This window comes from Lissotriton helveticus, chromosome 5_1, assembly GCF_964261635.1.
Source record: "Lissotriton helveticus chromosome 5_1, aLisHel1.1, whole genome shotgun sequence".
Taxonomy (NCBI): domain Eukaryota; kingdom Metazoa; phylum Chordata; class Amphibia; order Caudata; family Salamandridae; genus Lissotriton; species Lissotriton helveticus.
This window is the reverse complement of record NC_136065.1, coordinates 206,113,158-206,130,957: the sequence shown is the minus strand read 5'-3', so window position 1 is coordinate 206,130,957 and position 17,800 is coordinate 206,113,158. Positions and strand designations below refer to the sequence as shown.

At 43.8% G+C, this 17,800-nt stretch overlaps 1 protein-coding gene across 1 annotated transcript in view; it reads right to left on the bottom strand.

The window, feature by feature from the left end:
- The window catches only part of LOC144754327 (ER degradation-enhancing alpha-mannosidase-like protein 3), a 229,802-nt gene that overhangs the window by 108,739 nt on the left and 103,263 nt on the right, over positions 1-17,800 (bottom strand). The window contains exons 6-10 of the mRNA XM_078642005.1: positions 13,908-14,061; positions 13,431-13,565; positions 12,015-12,120; positions 10,889-10,986; positions 10,542-10,667 (exon numbers count right to left, since the gene is read on the bottom strand). Coding sequence (XP_078498131.1) covers positions 10,542-10,667; positions 10,889-10,986; positions 12,015-12,120; positions 13,431-13,565; positions 13,908-14,061 — 619 coding nt within the window. The remainder of the gene's footprint in view (positions 1-10,541; positions 10,668-10,888; positions 10,987-12,014; positions 12,121-13,430; positions 13,566-13,907; positions 14,062-17,800) is intronic.

The following is a 17,800-nucleotide window of genomic DNA, read 5'->3' as shown; positions in this document are numbered from 1 at the left end:
ATTGATGTTGGTAGTGACACCATTACTTGAAAAAAAATAGGAGTTTGCAGTGCGGTATATATTGCATTTTAGACCAGAATGAGAGAAAGAGAGAGGTATGGTCTAAAAAGACTATAGAGGTGGTACTACAGGTGGTGTCAGTCTCTCCATATGCAGCTCAGACGAAAAGTATTGAAAACCTTGATATCGATCTGAGCAACATCAAGAAATAGTGCGACAATGGTAGCGTCACCAATGAATGCTGTGACGACATCGACTGTATAGTATGCTTCGAGGAGACACTGCCATTATTTGGAATGCTTTGAGTGTCTAGACGCTAAAGAGTTACTGGACCAGGAAAATTGAAGGCATTTTGACAGGAAAAACCTACAGAAATGGAACTACACTTGTCATATGTAAAAGACGTCAAAGGAAGATAGAAAAAAAGAAAGTTCTTTGAGAAATGTCTCTGAAAACCAGGTATGAAAACAAACGGTGTGTTCCAGGATCCCAGTCACAAGAGCATGAAAAAAAACAGTGTATGAGGCAACTGCCAGTAAAGGCATCATGAGCAATGGAAGCTTCTGGAGCCTTAAAGAGGCAGGAAACCGTGTTCAACTTTTATAATGAAAGCGTTTCAGGCAACACTTCTCATTACAAGAGATGTAGTTAGCATTGTGTGTCAACTGTGTTGCAATGTAGGTTCAAGAAATGGATTTTGGTACTACATAAAGTCTAAATATAATATAAATGTATATTTTTATTTTAACTGTTTCAGGATTACAGCATACAGCAGAGAATTATTCTAACGTTTAGGACTATAAATTAAGATCCCTCTGTACAGAAATAATGGTCCTTAACAAGTTGGGTACACCTGAAACAGCGCAAAGGTTATCAGGGCTCTCACAGTTATTTTTGCTTATATGAAAACAGAACATTTTCTTTAAGGTTTAAAAATAAGGGAGCGTGGAGAAATTGAGGGATTTCGACAGTAGTAAGTGGAAGCGTGGGGAGGAGTAAGGTAGATAGCCGAAGGACAAACTGCAGATTGTTTTCCTTTTGTGTTTTTTTTTAAGAATTAAAAAAAAAAAGTAATATGTCTGAGCACATACGTTAAAAAAAGCTGTAGCGAGCTTACAATTAGGTGGCTCCAAGTACAAAGTCTGAAGAACAAGTTACTTACCTTTGGTAAAGATGTATCTGTAAGAGACATCGGTTAGTTACAGATTATTTACCTTAGAATTTCCCCCAGGCAGCAGACTAGATTTAGAGTATTTTTTCTCAGCAGTACCCCTGTACGTCGGTAAGTGGCGTTGGTCTCCTCTGCATCCGACGTCGGCATCTTGATCGCCAGGATGACGTTGCAGTGCCTACTTAGACGCCACCCCTGCGCGCTGACATCAGTTTTGACATAACTTTCCACGCCAGAAGCGCAGAGCCATGCAAGACACTGACCACTGGTGCACCACAACTAGGGCCCTGTAAGGGAGTCCCTATCCCTAGAAGTCAATTTGCAGAGCAGGGAGGATGGGTGGGACGGTACGAAATCTATATCTAACCTATGTCTCTTACAAATAGATTGTTACCGAAGGTAAGTAACTTGTTCATCTGAAAGAGACAGTTATATATTCCTTACCAAGGAGTAGATACCCCAGCAAAACCTACCCCAGAGGAGGGTCTGCGAACTAAGTTCACAACAGGAGGTCTGAACGGGCAAAATAGCCGTCCCTCCGGACTTCACTGTAAAGGCAGTAATGTCTAGTGAGGGTGTGCAAGGATGCACACGTGGCCGCCTGACAGATGTCAAGGAGTGGAACTCCATGTGCCAGTGCAGTGGTGGCTGCCGTAGCTCTAGTGGAGTGAGCCCGCAGCCCCACTGGAATTTCCTTTTTTACCAAAGCATAACAGACTTTGATACAAAGGACAACCCATCTAGAGATGGTATGCTTTTGAACAGCCTTACCTTTCTTCGCACCTACATAGTCAACGCTGAGTTAATCATCCACCAGGAAATCTTTTGTGCGGTCAAGGTAGAAGGACAGCGCACGTTTGGGGTCCAGACGGTGGAGTCTCTCCTCCTCCTTGGAAGGATCCAGAGGTGGGAAAAAGGTGGGCAAAGTAATGGTTTGTCCAATGTGAAAAGGTGTAACCACTTTTGGAAGGAACGAGGACCTCATTTGAAGCACCACTTTGCCCAGATGCAGAGAGCAGAATGGTGGCTTGGAAGAAAGAGTTTGAAACTCACTCACCCCGCAAGCAGAAGTGATGGCAACAAGGAAGGAAATTTTCACAGTGAGGAGCCTGAGAGGACACTTATGAAGGGGCTCGAAGGGAGCACACATGAGATAATTAAGAACAAGATTCAAGTCCCACTGGAGGAAAGAGATGAGCAATGCCCTTAAAAAATCTAATTACAATAGGGGACTTGAACAGGGAAGGCTGAACGGGCAGCTGAAGAAAGGCAGAGATGGCCGCAAGATAGCCTTTAAGAGTGCCCAGAGCAGAGCCCTGCTGGGCCAAAGAAAGTATATACAAGAGGACCTCGGACAGAGGGGCAGAAAGGGGATCCACAGCCTTTGCTGTGCACCATGCCACAAATTTGTTCCATCTACAGGCAATACCGTTAAAGTGGAGGGACGCTTGGCTGCCAAGATGACATTACAGACTTCGGGTGGAAGGTCAAAAGCTGTCAACTGTCGCCGCCTAATTTCCACTCAAGGAGGTGGAGGATGGACAGGTTTTGGTGAAGAAGCCCCCCGCTGCTGCTGTGACAGAAGCTCCTACCTAAGGGACAGTCTGAGAGGAGCATCGATGGCCATGCTCAAGAGTTCTGGGTACCAGACTCTTCGTGTCCAGTCCGGAGCCACTAGAATAACTTGTGCCCATTGTTGATTGATCTTCTTCAGCACTCCGGGCAGAAATGGTACAGGCGGAAAGGCGTACAGGAGGCCACAGATCCACTGGCGATGAAAAATGTTGCCGAGTGAGTGCCACCTTGGAAACTGCAATGGGCAGAATTGCTGACATTGTGCGTTCTCTATGGTTGCAAACAGATCTAACAAAGGCTCTCCCCATCGCTGAAAGACCTTGCACCACCTTGGAGTGAAGATGCCATTGGAGCTCTACCAGGCACCGTCGGCTGAGCTTTTCATTCCAGGAGATCAGAGAACCTGGCAGGTGTTGAACCACCAGGGTTCAGCCTTGATGTTCCAGCCATGTCCAGAGGCAAAGGGCCTCCTGACAAAGGGTCCACAACCCCACCCCGCCATTTTTGTTGCAGTACCACATGGCGGTGGTGTTGTCCGTGAACACCTGGACTAACTTCCCTTTGAGAGAGAGAAAAAAAGCTTTCAGTGCCAGGCGGATTGCCTGGAGCTCCAGCAGGTTGATATGGTGACCGGGCTCCGCCGGAGACTAGACGCCTCTGATCTGCGCCTCTCCCAGATGGCCGCCCCATACCGGAAGTGACGCATCTGTCACTACTGTAAGGTCTAGCTGGGGAAGGCAGAGGGATCTGCCTCTGACCCAAGCTGGGTTCGTTAACCACCACTGCAGTTGTTGCGCAGTTCCCTCCGAGATCTGGACGTAGTCGGAACGATTCCCCCAACGCTGTACCCACTGGAACGTCAGGCCCCACTGCAGAGCCCGCATCTGCCATTTGGCATGATCCACCAGCAGGATGCAGGAGGCCATGAGGCCTAGCAGCCTCAGGGTCATTCTCACCCAAATCCGGGATAGAGGCTAAAACATTGGTATCATAGCCCGAATATACCAGACTCGCTGCTTGGGAGGATAGGCCCGAAACAGCACTGTGTCCATAACTGCCCCGATGAAAGGGAGCATCTGGAGGGAGCCAGGTGTTACTTCGGCATGATGATAGTGTACCCCAGCGAATGCAGGAGTTCCGCCGTAGTCTGGAGGTGGGAGATTACAGCCTGGGGTGAGCCTGCCTTTAACAGCCAGTCATCAAGATAGGGGAAGACTGGAACTCCTTATCTGCGACCACAACCATCACTTTCGTGAACACCTGCTGGGCACTGGTAAGGTCTAAGGGGAGCACGGTGAACTGAAAATGCTAGTGGCCTACCGTGAACCATAAGCAGTGTCTGTGGGCTGGCAGGAGGGGAATGTGGAAATAGGCGTCCTTTAAGTCCAGTGCCACCATCCAGTCTCCATGGGGATGGCAGACAGGACCTGGGCCAAGGTTAATATTTTGAACTTCTCCTTCTGGAGGAAGCGGTTGATGGCCCCGAGGTCTAGAATAGGACGCAGGCCTTTGTCCTTCTTGGGCAACAGAAAGTAGCTGGAATAGCAACCACGTCCTACTTCTGGCGCAGGGACCCTCTCTATAGCTCCCTTGGCCAAGAGAGTGGAGACTTCCTGGTGGAGAAGTGCCAAATGATCCTCCGACATGCATTCGAAAGCTGGTGGCATGGAGGGAGCAGTAGTCTTGAAGAGGATGGAGTAGCCCCTTCGGACTATTTGCAAAACCAACCTGTCCGATGTGATGGTTTGCCAGTGGGGGAGGTGATGGCGAATCCTGCTGCCCACTGGCCGTTGGTGGTCCTGAAAGTCGGACTAGGAAGGCTTGGAGGCTGGTGCTGCAGGAGGAAAGGGTGGACTGGCCCGCCCGCTGGCTCCCAGATCCGTGTGGTCGCTGGGTCCCACGTCCACTGCCATGTAGAGGCTGGGCAGCTTATATAAACTGGTGGCTGGACTGGGTCGAACGTTGCTAGGTGCCTCTTCCATAGCAAACGACAGGGGCGAAAAGCAGACAGAGGTTGGCGGGAAGACGCAAGGCCCACAGTTCTGTGCGTAGCCTGAGAATCCTTAAGTGTCCCAGCGGCGAGTCTGGTTTGTCGCCGAAAAGGTGACGGCTATCGAATGTCCAGCAAGGTTTAATGGACATCCCCCTAAAAGTCAGACATCCTCAGCCAGGCGCAGCGCCTAAGGGCTAACGATGTGGCAATCGTTCTGCCTAGTGAGTCGGTGGTAACCAGTCCAAATCAAATCGTGAATTTAGCTGCATCCCTCCCATCTGCCACGGCTTGGGAGAGAATGGCCTGGGCGCACTGCGGAGCACTGGGACTGCATTTGCGCGACTGTATCCCAGATAGTATGGGAGTATCGACCCAAGAGGCACCGACCGCAGTGCCAAGCTGGAGGAAGAGAACGTACGCTTCCCAAGATGATCCAGCTTCTTGGATTCCCTGTCTAGGGGAGCAGAAGAGAATGCACCCTTGGAAGAAGAGGCTTGGACCGCCAACCTCTCAGGGGGAAGGATGTTGGGTGAGGAAAACTGGGTCGCCCAGAACCTCCAAGAGCTTTCGGGAACGCTCTAGCAAAGACTTTGGATTTGGCTGTCGGAGCATGGCTTCAGGTCGTGGTCGCGCTACCGACACCAACAGGCACACGAGGTGCAGGACCATCACAGACATCAGCTTGTGACAGGTTTCGCATGGTTTGAAACTGGTCTGACGATGAGGCATCCCTCGCGCACGTGACAAAACGTCAAAAAAAGCTTAGTGAACAAGTAACCAAAGGTGTAGCTCTCTCCGTATCTGCGCTAGGGTGGCGCGGAAAAAGATAGAACTGATCTCAGCACGCAGGGGCGTTGTCTAAGTAGGCACCGTGTTGTCATCCGGCAACAGACACGGAGCAGACCGACGCCACCTACCGACGCGCAGGGGTACTGCTGAGAAAAAATTCACTGGATCTAGTCTGATGCCTGGAGGAAATTCTCAGGTAAGGAGCCTATAACTAACTGTCTCTTTAAGATAGGTACAAATGTTCTTGATTGACACACAGCTAAAAAGTCGACATCACTCTGATTGATCCCTACCAGTGAAACACACATACCTCTTTCTTGATTACGGGCTGAAAAGTACACAGTTCCTTACCTGAACTGAGACTGAAAAATACTCAGTTCAGTATTTAACTCCTGACTTAAATGCACCCGAGTATTCCAATTGACCTACAGCTGAAATGTGCACAGCACCTCATTTGTTACATTGGTGAAAAGTGGTGCTAATCTATGGCTGAAAAATACACAGATCCTTACTTGCCCAATTTCTGAAGCATGCTTTCCTACTTTAGCAAGGGCTTAAAGCACCTTGCTCACTCCTTCAAACATGGGTGAAAAACCAAAAAAGTCAGACGTTACCCACGGCAAAAAAGTGTCTAACTACCAATACGACCAATCACTGAAAATTACGTACTTGTCACATGGCTGAAAGGTACACAGATCCGTGCTTGACCTAAAGCTGAAAACTACAGAGCTGCTTATTTGGGTTTTGCTGAAAAATCCACAGCTGCTAGGTTGATCCATTGGAAGAACTATACAACTCCCATTCTGACCAAGGTTTAGAAAGTGCACAGATCATTAATTAGAGAGCAGTCCACTAAAACAGCTCAGATTCAAATGCTGGCAGGACTGATTTTACATCTCACCCTTCCAAGGTTGATAAAAACGAATAACATGAGTTGGGTAATAACAGCTCATTATTCAGCAGTTAAAGACAATTCTGCTAAGGCTGTTTGCTATACAAATAGTAACTATTGGTGTCTGGCAGAGGCCCTCGCATGATTCAAGGCTGACAAGCACACACCTCTCTTCCTGATTCTGGTCTGCAAAGCCCTAAGTTCCGCTTGACAAGAGGCTGAAATAAGGCACAGGTCTAGATCGTTCAGAGCTGAAAAGCACCTAATGATTTCAAGTACAGCGTTCCTGCTCTACTGAAGGCATACAGTCACAAAGCACAATGCTGGACCCAGGATCTCAAAGCCCTCGTCCCCTCTGTTGAGCAATAACTGCAAACCTTGTGCATTCTTCTGAACAATAACACATGAAAATATGGTTCGGTGAGCATCAACGAACCGACAGTATTGCAAACAGCCACATAACCCAAATGCTCTCACAGTCCTTTGTAAGAAAGCAACAAAGAGAAAAAACACAAGGAGAAGCATAAGAAAAGAAGGAAAAGGCTAAAAAAAAGTTCCTCCAGGACTTAAAGCTGAAGGGAAGGTTTTAGGCAAAAAAACTAACATCTGAGTGCGAAAATATAGACCGCAGGCAACAAACTGAATTGTCTCTGGAGATCAATATTAAGAGCAATTGTTATTAGTATTATCACTAATAATTATATTTATGATATAATAACAAACCATAACTTACACTCAATAATCATCATAAAGAAATGAGTTTATTATGTAAGTGAAAGGTAATCATTAATTCCTCATCAGGCATGTTTTCTCCTCCCCACAAGTTTGACCTGTCACTCGCAGCATCTCTCAAGGTCCATCTTCACAGGCTCTGTATACTGTGTCATTGCTGCGCTAGTGTAAAGCTCACCTTGGGCCCTGGCCCATGATTGGGGCCTGCCTCATCCCCATGGGATTAGGTACCGGAGTTCAGTCTGTCTTGCTCCTTTTTCACCAATCAATCACAGGCAGAGTTCAGAACTGAGTCCCTGTCTTGAAGCGGGTCTGTTTATAACTGCCCCTCACCTGTGCTCCCTTGGGATTCCATGAAGATTACACTTTGGTATGCCACTACGACAGATCAAAAAAATGAGCCCTTTACATTAGAGGATAGAACTTTCCTAAAGCATTTTTCACAGTAGGGTTCAGACAGAAAAATATATCCTGGATCATAATGCTGTATGAAGTCCTAATGAAAAATGTGAAAATCAAATCAACAAACGTATAAAATGTTTTAAAAACAATAGGGGACCAATCTGTCACACCACTGACTATTGTGTCTTTATTGTTACTGGGACACGAACATGCACGAAGATTGGGGTAATAACAGAGGCTCAAGCATTTTCAAGGAAACACTATATTGTTAACTCGGGTACAACAAAGGATAGTGGTGCCTAGCTGCACGCACTTGAAGGGGGTTCTTTCTCCCTACTTCAGGCATCAAGATTAACTGCTCACAGACAGACATATTCCTGAGGTGTGAAGTAGGAAGGTACAGCAGCCCGGGATCAAGGATACTACAACTTGGGTGTACCAGTCAAAACACTCGGGAAAACGCATTAAAAGTTTTAATCATCATAAACTGAAGAAATGGGACAAACCCAACCCACTGTGGTTGGTTGTGGATGAGCCAGGTAGCACAGAAAAACTGTGGCATTAATGGAAATACAGTTAAACAAAGAGAGAGTAAGGGATCAATTCGCGGAAAGCGAACGGAGTGTACTCCTGGTCCCCTAGTTCCAAAGTTTTACAAAAACAAAAGAGGAGTACCATCTAAGGCTGAAAATACGGACTGAGTGAGATGACTACAAAAGGAAGAGAGTCCTTCTTTTGTTTAAAAACCCCTCACTCACCAACCTAGTTGGTGACATGCTTCATCATCGGGGTCCACCCTGACAGCCGAATGCCATCAGGGTGTGCTGCGACACCTGAATTACAGTGGAGCGGGTATTTTGTGTGTGAAGTGAACAAAAAAATGTTAAAAATTGTCCTGGTATCCTTGTGTGAAAAAGAATTTTATTTGCAAGTTACTGGACAATATTAAAATCAAGTGTGTGGATACAGAGAGGTATATTATGACCGTGTGTATCACTATGTGTGGGTCAGGTCTACCTGTTTCAACCCGTTGTAGGGAAATACCGGGTTTTCATCAGGACCAAAAGGAGGAAGGTGGGTGGTCAGGACACACTAACGACCTGCCAGTCCTGAATTCCTCTAGACTGTTGACAAAAAATCTGTCACAGTCGGATACTCACACTCAACTGGGGGTGAGAAAAGCAAAAAGACTCCTGTTATGGGTCTTTTGGGCCTAGCGGGGAGGCACGGAGAGGCGAGTAGGTACCTGGCGATCAAACCACGCAGTAACTAATACGTTACATTTTGAGGTTTTTTCCTTCCCTCCACCCCGTGAAGCCCAAAAGACCCATAACAGGAGTCTTTTTGCTTTTCTCACCCCCAGTTGAGTGTGAGTATCCGACTGTGACAGATTTTTTGTCAACAGTCTAGAGGAATTTAGGACTGGCAGGTCGTTAGTGTGTCCTGACCACCCACCTTCCTCCTTTTGGTCCTGATGAAAACCCGGTATTTCCCTACAATGGGTTGAAACAGGTAGCCCTGACCCACACATAGTGATACACACGGTCATAATATACCTCTCTGTATCCACACACTTGATTTTAATATTGTCCAGTAACTTGCAAATAAAATTCTTTTTCACACAAGGATACCAGGACAATTTTTAACATTTTTTTGTTCACTTCACACACAAAATACCCGCTCCACTGTAATTCAGGTGTCGCAGCACACCCTGATGGCATTCGGCTGTCAGGGTGGACCCCGATGATGAAGCATGTCACCAACTAGGTTGGTGAGTGAGGGGTTTTTAAACAAAAGAAGGACTCTCTTCCTTTTGTAGTCATCTCACTCAGTCCGTATTTTCAGCCTTAGATGGTATTAATGGAAATACTGCATGAATAAAAAAACACCCCATAGTACATCATAAGAAGGGTGTTTGCTGGTGTAGATAAGATAATGAAAAACGCTGTGCAGTAAGAGCACAGAGATTGTGTTTTTGTAAAGGCTTTGTGAAAAAGGATATTCACAATCCTCAATATGGGTAGTTGAGTTTCAATACGCATTAGATTATTTTAACCAAATTATAATATACCAGCAGAGCTACTTATAGCAAGGCTGTAAATTCATTTAAGGTGCATTTGTGCTTGTGAAATTGGACTATGTTGTATTAGAAGAGATTGATGTTGTCTAGAGTGATATAGTAAGATGTGCATAGATTGAAAGTGTAATTTAGTAGGGAGTTGTGGAAATGGTGAATTTGGAACCCATACCTAGTAACTGGAAAACATAGTTCCTTCTGTGATGGCAGAGGTGTTGGAATATCTGTGAAGCAGGTGACAGGAGGAAGATATGCAAGGAAAATGGATTCTGCTAGCAGTAATGGGGATGGCTATGCACAGGAAGCATTCGGGAAATAAATGGAATTGACGGAAGTCTTACAGAGGGGTTCAGTTCTGGATGATGAGAACTAAATAACATTGAATAAACAATGGAGTGGTAGAATACAGACAAATGCAAGAATGACCGATGCAAAGTAGAAGACCCGTGTGTCAAAATACATAAGTCCCGTTGACAGACTTAAGCTTTTGAAGAGATAAGTATGTGTGAATATCACCTGGCATGCGGAGGAAGTAATTAGGCAGTATGTCTTACAAAGAGGTAATGCATAATCTCTTTATCTGTTTTTTTGTGTTTGATTTTAAAACCTATGTGTACACAGAACAAAGCAAAAGCTGAAAGCCCACGACATCCAACTGTATGCCACTGAAAAATGTAAGGCAGAAAGGAAAAATAATTCTCTTAAAGGATATTAGCTTTTTTCTGAGACAAAACTTTGAACGGACAAAGTGAAAAACTGTGGTCACCAAGATTCAGCTCCATGTAGCTGGTATGCAAGAATCTAAGATTGTGATGGGGAATTAATTCACTAGACAGTCCTATCAGCTGAAACTCTCAAGTAGGCACATTTCCACATCCTAAAGCATGCTGCAGATCCCCCATAAATGTACCTGAAGCCCTGGGAAGAATGCAAGAAGTGAATCCATCCAGCTGCGAACACTGACGGTTGGATTCTGCATGTGAACATTAAGCAATAGCGGAGGCTGGCTGATGTACTTCATGATGGAGGAGTAGTGCTAGAAAGCAAGGGAAGAAAATAGGGCACAAGAACAAATTAAAAGCTGGAAATTAAATTCAAAATCTTTAGTATTTTCTCCAAAACATCTGGTTAGGAAGCAAGAAAAGATCTCTTGAATGTGCTCTCAATAGATTAATAGAATTCCAAAGTAGTAAGGCTTGTTTTCTCCTTATACTAACTTTAAAGTTAATGATGTAAAGTCAAAGGTAGCACACATACTGCATTAAATCTTTCCAGGTAGGTATCGTCTCCAAGAAGGATGTAGGCTTTCATCAAGTATTCATAGTAGGAGTCAATTCCTGCCCCAACGCCGCTATCTAGAAAAGATAAGAAAGCAAAGAGAATCCATGAACAATGCCTCACGCTCCACATCCAAGTTTCACATCAAATCCATCTACATTGGCCTTCAAATAGACATATAGGCCCTCTATAAAATATCAAGGCACAAAATGTCCTCCAATAAAGACAGCTCCTCATATACCGCTCTCCACTAGAATTGTGCCTTACTGCATCATAGTATGGCAATGCCAAACATCCTATACGGACTTCACATTTTATAATTACTATTTGTGTCTATCATTTTATACAGCACTTTTGTCAGTTCCATGATCTGAAAAATAGCAGGTTTTACTATTACCTGATTTAATGATACTCAAATTACATGACCTTGAAAGGATGGAAGGCTATGGTAGCTTCTTGGGAACCAAAATCTTGACCTTCATTGCAGATTTCACCCATGAACATTAGCCTGCTTAGGTCAGGGTGTGACATGACCTGCGTCATCGCTTCCATCATATGTTCAATTATGTTCCTGCACAATTGTTACAAAACTCAGTACTGTCAATGTCATACTTGTTGCTATTCTGCAAGTCACATAATATGTGACCAAGCCTCGCCAACATAAGCAATCTTGGTATCCTGCACTCCAGTACTTCCACGTCACTTCTAGTCTTGATCGTTTCACATACGGTGAAAGCAGCACAAACCCTGCAAAAAGGTTTTTAACTCTATACTTGTACCAGTTAAGGTTAAAACATCACACTGCACTCTAAATGGAGATATAGAGGCATAATTGATTATATATGTCAGCCCTGCAGTATTAGGTAAATGCATCCAACACACAATGTTGCCCTTCATATTATTTATTGAAAAAAAATAAGAGAATATAAAATTAGGATAAAATGTCCACTACTAAAGCTAATACCACTTGGTGTATATTCTTTAGATTTGTAGTTCATTTTCATCCATATGACCATTAACGATGGTGTAGAGAGAGTCCATTTCCAAACAAAATAAAACAAAAAAGTTAAACAATGATTTCAGTCTTATTTTCGTTTTCACTTACCCCTTCGGATCCAGTCTCCGTTGTGAATGTTAATAACTGTTCCTACAAGGTTATTTCCCTTCTGTCGCTTTTCCCATAGGACATCTAGAGCCCTCCGTGCATGGTCCTAAATGAGGAGGAAGCAGAAAGACTCTGTAGCTTCCAGACATCAAAGCACATCACAAACAATCCTAAGACACCAGCTTGATTGCTGAAAAGTGCTCACTGTTTCCCATCATGAAACAGGAGCCACTTTATTGTGAATCACGGTCATATCCTGAACAACATAAACCAAAGGCAAGAAGTAGCCATTTCACATTCTCTGTGGGAGGAATGGTCTCCTCACCACCAGCGAAAGCATCATCACTTTCTGTTTAGCGTATTTCACTGTATCTTTTCCCAAGTCATGGAACGCAAGAATAACACTCAGGCCCTGGGTATTCCAATACCACTTTCCTCCCACCTTCTATTGGGAATTTGGGATTTACTTTTCTTTAAGAGGCGATGGTGCTTTAACTAGGATTACAATAGATCGCCAGCACGACAATGATGTAAAGGGTTTTGAAGGGTTGGTACCAATGTAACAACCAGATACCGACCCAATCACTATAGTTAGTGGCAAGCATAACTCATACCAGATGTTGGGCAACAGTGTCTTCGTCTTACTCGGATTTGCCGAATTTGTGAACAACATGTGCAATCTTGTAAAAGTCTGTGCTCGGCTCAATAACGGAGGATTATTCACCTTCTATTTGATATTCCAATAGCTGTAAAAGATCTTAAGTGCAATTTCATACTAGGTGCAGTAAGAACATCACCTAGTATATAGGAACTCCAAGAGCAACACCTCACCTGCTGAAGCTCTAGGAGCCGCACATCACTTTCAGAAGCCACAATACCACTGCCTTGCTTGTAGGAGCTCCTGGAGAGAACAGAATCAGTTTGAGGTTCTTTGAGTGCATCACCTCACCTGTAAGAGCTCTGAGAATATTACCTCACTTCAAGTAGAACTAAGAGAGCTGCCACATCTGCAGAAGCTCTGACAGCCACACCTCATCGGCAGACACTCAGAGATCTTCACTCCATCTGTAGGCGCTCAGAAAGCATTGCTTATAGGAGCTCAAAGTGAGCCACCTTACCTACAGGAGCTCTATGAGCACCAGATCAACTCTTGGTGCACTAAGCTTCTCTAGGAGAAGCAGTTCAGAGGGTGAAATTACCTGGAGGAACTCCATAAAAGCCAGCATCAAATGTGAGCGCTCCGAGCATATCACCCCACCCGCAAGAGCTCTGCAGCAGTGCCCTGCCCTTGAGAAGCCCTGGAAGTGTTCGCTGAACTGCAGGTCCTCTACAATAGTCACTTCACATGACGGAGTAAAGAAACAGTGAAATGAACTATTGGGGGGGGGGGGCTTAGGAGAGCTCACGAAATCTCACCTCAAAAACCATGTCCTGCGTCAGGCGGCTGAGAGCAGCAAACTCCAAAATCATAGTGCCCGCACAGGCCGTGCAGGTATCAGACTCAGTACCTGTGCGGGAATTCGGGCCAAAAACACCATACTTCAGGTTCACCTGGGTAGGAAAACATTTGAATGTTCGGTCAATTCAAGCACAATGCAGCAATGATTCTCATTCTCCTCATCCAATCATTGCCTTTAATTCAATAGGATAAAATTGCTAGCATCATTCTTCACATTCAAATTATCTTGAACTTTCCCTTGTATAGAAAAACATAGGCAACATGATCCCTATGGCTGTAATAATTTGATAGAGACTTCTAGACCATGGGAGGCCCTTGTGCGGCAGCTTGAAGTTTTAAGCTCCAACAATTCTTTGCTTAATTAAGGGTGCAAGTCAAGCGATTGGAGGCTCTGACTACACAGTATTAAACAAGGTTCAAATGAAGCCACTTACCCTGGGATATGGAAGCCCACTGGTAGTGTTAAAAGCTGGTAGGAGCCGATATCCTATATCTGTCGCAAGATCAAGAAGCTCCCCTTCATACCATTGCATATGCTGTCCTCGCTCTTTCAACATCTTTGCCATAACGTGCCCGCCCAGCAGGCCTCTGTAAGACAGAATAGAGTGAGGGACCGGCAGGCTGCGATAGGACAGGACATACACCCCAAACCTCAAGATAGACAGTGCAGGTGTTTCATCTTATCATTCTGAAAGTAGACTTACAAGAGAGGTGTTTCCAGGAAAAAGCAATGTAGTATAAAACAACTGCCTTCAAGAATGCATAAGTAACAAGTAAACTAAATAACATGTAAAGATAAGAATAGGAATCTAAAAATGATGTCTGGTAATGACTGATGAAAAGACAATGCTGGCAAATGTCTGTGAGGAGAAGAATTATGAGACATAAGAGAGAAACGTGAAGAGAAAACAAAAGATAGCAAGAAGTGGGTCATTGGCAGGGACGAAGAGGTGCAGCACCACTGAACAGAATGATAGCAAAAGCAGATTAAAGTATATTAGAGCTCAGAAAGTGCAAAAGGGTGGTGAAAAACGAAAGGATGAAGAAGAAAAGGGAAGATACTCATAGAAATAAATTGTAAGACTCAATGACATGAGGGAAAAATCCTCAGAATTAAATCCCAAATGTGAGGGTCGATAAAAAGCACGTTTTGCTATATGGGAAATGAAATATAAAAACAGAGATCGCTAAATAAGGTGTGCATTGTTTTTATGATGAACCTCACTTATAGATTGTCATATGACAGGCTGACTGGTTTAGGACACATCTATATATTAACTCTCAAAGAGAAGACCCACATACACCAAATAGAGCTGTGTAGAAAGACATAAATAACATTCAAAAACTAGAATAACCTGTTTTTTTTTAACACAGAATTAAAGAGAGTTGGAACAAAGAAGCACATTTAAGACAAACTAGAATTTTAAAAGTATCCAGAAAGAGGTGATCAGAGTGACTTCCTCCAAGAATTTGTATCTTACACTTTAGTACATCTAGAGAAGCAGACCTATATCTATGTATGCAGTGTTTATATATCCGGGGCGTAAGTAAACGCAGTAGAACGCAATATGCCATTGGGAGAGTCCAGGGTGAGGGTACAATTCAACATTGTGTACAACTGTACAGCAGCGTTTACATTTTGAAGAAGGGTTGAGGTTGGTAGATCGAGTGGCTTTAATGCATGTCAATTAAATACTCATTAGAGAGAGGAAAGTCTTTGTTCCTTTCTAAATCATGTGATTGTGAGAGCCTGGTGCGAGGACGAATGTTGTTCCAGATTCTATGAATGTATACAGAGAATGCTTGGCTTCCAATTTTGAAACTGTTCATATAGTATCTATTTGTGTTAAGGAGGTCCACAGTAGTTAGTAAACATGCCTGCTTGCAATGTATAGCTTTCCAGCCATTCCAGAATGTTTGAAATGTGGTTCAAGTCTGAAGGCGCTGCCATTGGGATTTTCAGTCCATTGCAAGGACAGGCAGCAAAATGAAGGATTCCTCCTCGGTAAAGATGGAGGAGGAGAAGGAAAGCCAATGAGCAGGGCACTGTCTTGATCCAGGAGCAAGAGGATCAGAACTTGGCCAGCCTTTCTAAGGTTAGCATCAGGCAAGTAGGGTTTCGCTTTTTTTGTGTCAGCACTACTCGGTTGTCTTGGATCCTTAGGAATCAGGGGTGAACAGAAGTCATTTAGTGTTTGCTTCATGTTGGATAGGCAATGTTAGCTCTCTGCTTGTTTGCTTCAGTTTGCAGAAAGGAGGGATTTGGATTGGGCAGAGTTGAGAATTAGGTGGATGCCTAAAATCCATTTCTGAAAGAGGGTAAGGCAGGCCAAGTTCTCCAATGCAGTTCATAACAGAAACATTCAGGTACAGTAGGATGTCATCAGCTGATTGGATGGATGGATTTTGAAGTCATCACAGGGATGATGGAGGCATATGATCCCTGGGGCACTACACAGTGGGGTGTTGGTATCCATTTAGTTTAGGTGATGTTTGTTTAATATATACGAGGTAAGTCTTGAAGTACTGTAACTTTCCACGGGTTCCACTGCTTTTCATGAAGCAATGACCCTCAGGTCTCTTCATATCCCACACAATAATGCCTCTTTCTACAAATATCATAATAGTCTACTTCACACCACAGTAGAAATATCCCTAGGATCGATTTTGGCCATAAACTGCTATGAACATTAGGCTGTATCTCACCTCAGGAACAACGTTCTATCTATAACCTGCATTCACAAATAAGACTGTATTGATCTGCTAAGGACTGGTCTAATAGCTCCCCAGACAGCAATAGCCATTATTAACCTTAATATCTCAGCAATCAATATAGTTCAGGGCATGAAACTCAGAGAGCAACTATGTCCCTAATGTGCTGCCATACATCAGGCTTATTTTTAAGTCGAGCATTCGAGACCTGTTGTATATACTTTATTATATACTTATATGTGTAAGTAATTTGTGGGCTCTGGAGATCAGCCCTAGGACTTGTCTGCTTCAGCTTAGGGACTTTTTCCTCTATTCAATTGCCTCTATTTAACTGTCCTGATAGAAAACGACCAGAAGAGGTCAGTAAAATACCAGAATTGCTTTCTGCTTGTTCAACTGCCTCTATTTAACTGTCTTGAAAGAAAACGACCAGCAGAGGTCAAAAATACTAGAATCACTTTAGCATTCTCTAGATTCCAGTCCATAGAAATGGTCTTCCACGAGCACTCGTGGACAATTATATATTTTTTCAAATCTTGTATTTTTAGTGATATGACCACCGAAGGCCCTGATTTTATATTAAAAATAGAGCTTTGGACTATACCTTTTCCTGCTGAAAGGCAATATTTCTCTCCATGTGTTCCCATACCTGGCATGTCACGCAGTTTGGTGCTTACTTTCCCACTATGTTAAAGAACAGTAGATGCATCAGCACCCAGGCTAATGTGCTGCATAGCTAAATACATATAAGGTCCAAAAGGCGAGACCGATTGCATTGCAAATGCTATTTTAGGAACCCATCTGGCTAGAAGTGTATTTCTAACTTTGTTTCTCTGCACCATACTGTCACCTCCACTCAGACCTGCACCTCAACATAATAAGACAGCCTTTCACCCATGTGAAATCAGCAGTTCTAAAAAGAGTATGGACTGGAGCTAGTGGACTCATGTGGTCTATATAGGGTGATGTTAATAAAAAGCGAACTTTTTAAATTGTTTTTTGGCAGGAGATGCTCTCTGTCACGTGCCGAGCCTTTCCAGCACATGCGCAACTAGAGATGCTTACAACAACCATTATTTTTCTAAACCGATGGATACATTAATAAAATATTATATAAAGTTTTCCTAGTGGCAGATAGATTTACCTGAAATTAAAAGATATCTGTAATATTTATGAAATGTATTAATTTGTAATTGGTTTTGCAATTCCCTGCTCTTAAACTATATTTTATCAGATGAAAAAATATAACTATTTCACTATGCATAAATACATGTCGTGGTCTTCCAGCTGTCATCTTGATGAGGAGTCATGAGAACTTCTGGATCCATTTGAATTGTATTGTGTTTTTACATTTATATAGTGCTTGCTACCCTATGCGGGGGCTGAAGTGCTTGCCTATATGGTTAGCATTGAACCTCAGTTGTGCATGAGAACTGCGGAGATGCGGTTATTGTGTTATGTGACAACGCTTAGCAGTGTGATGGATGAGGAAGTGTGAGAGACAGGCATGCAGTCTATGGTGTTTAATAAGCTGGCAGCTTTGACCAGCTCTGCAGGTGGTCACTTGTTGGTATTTCTTATGTTCATAATTCACTTAGCTGGTTACTGCACTGGG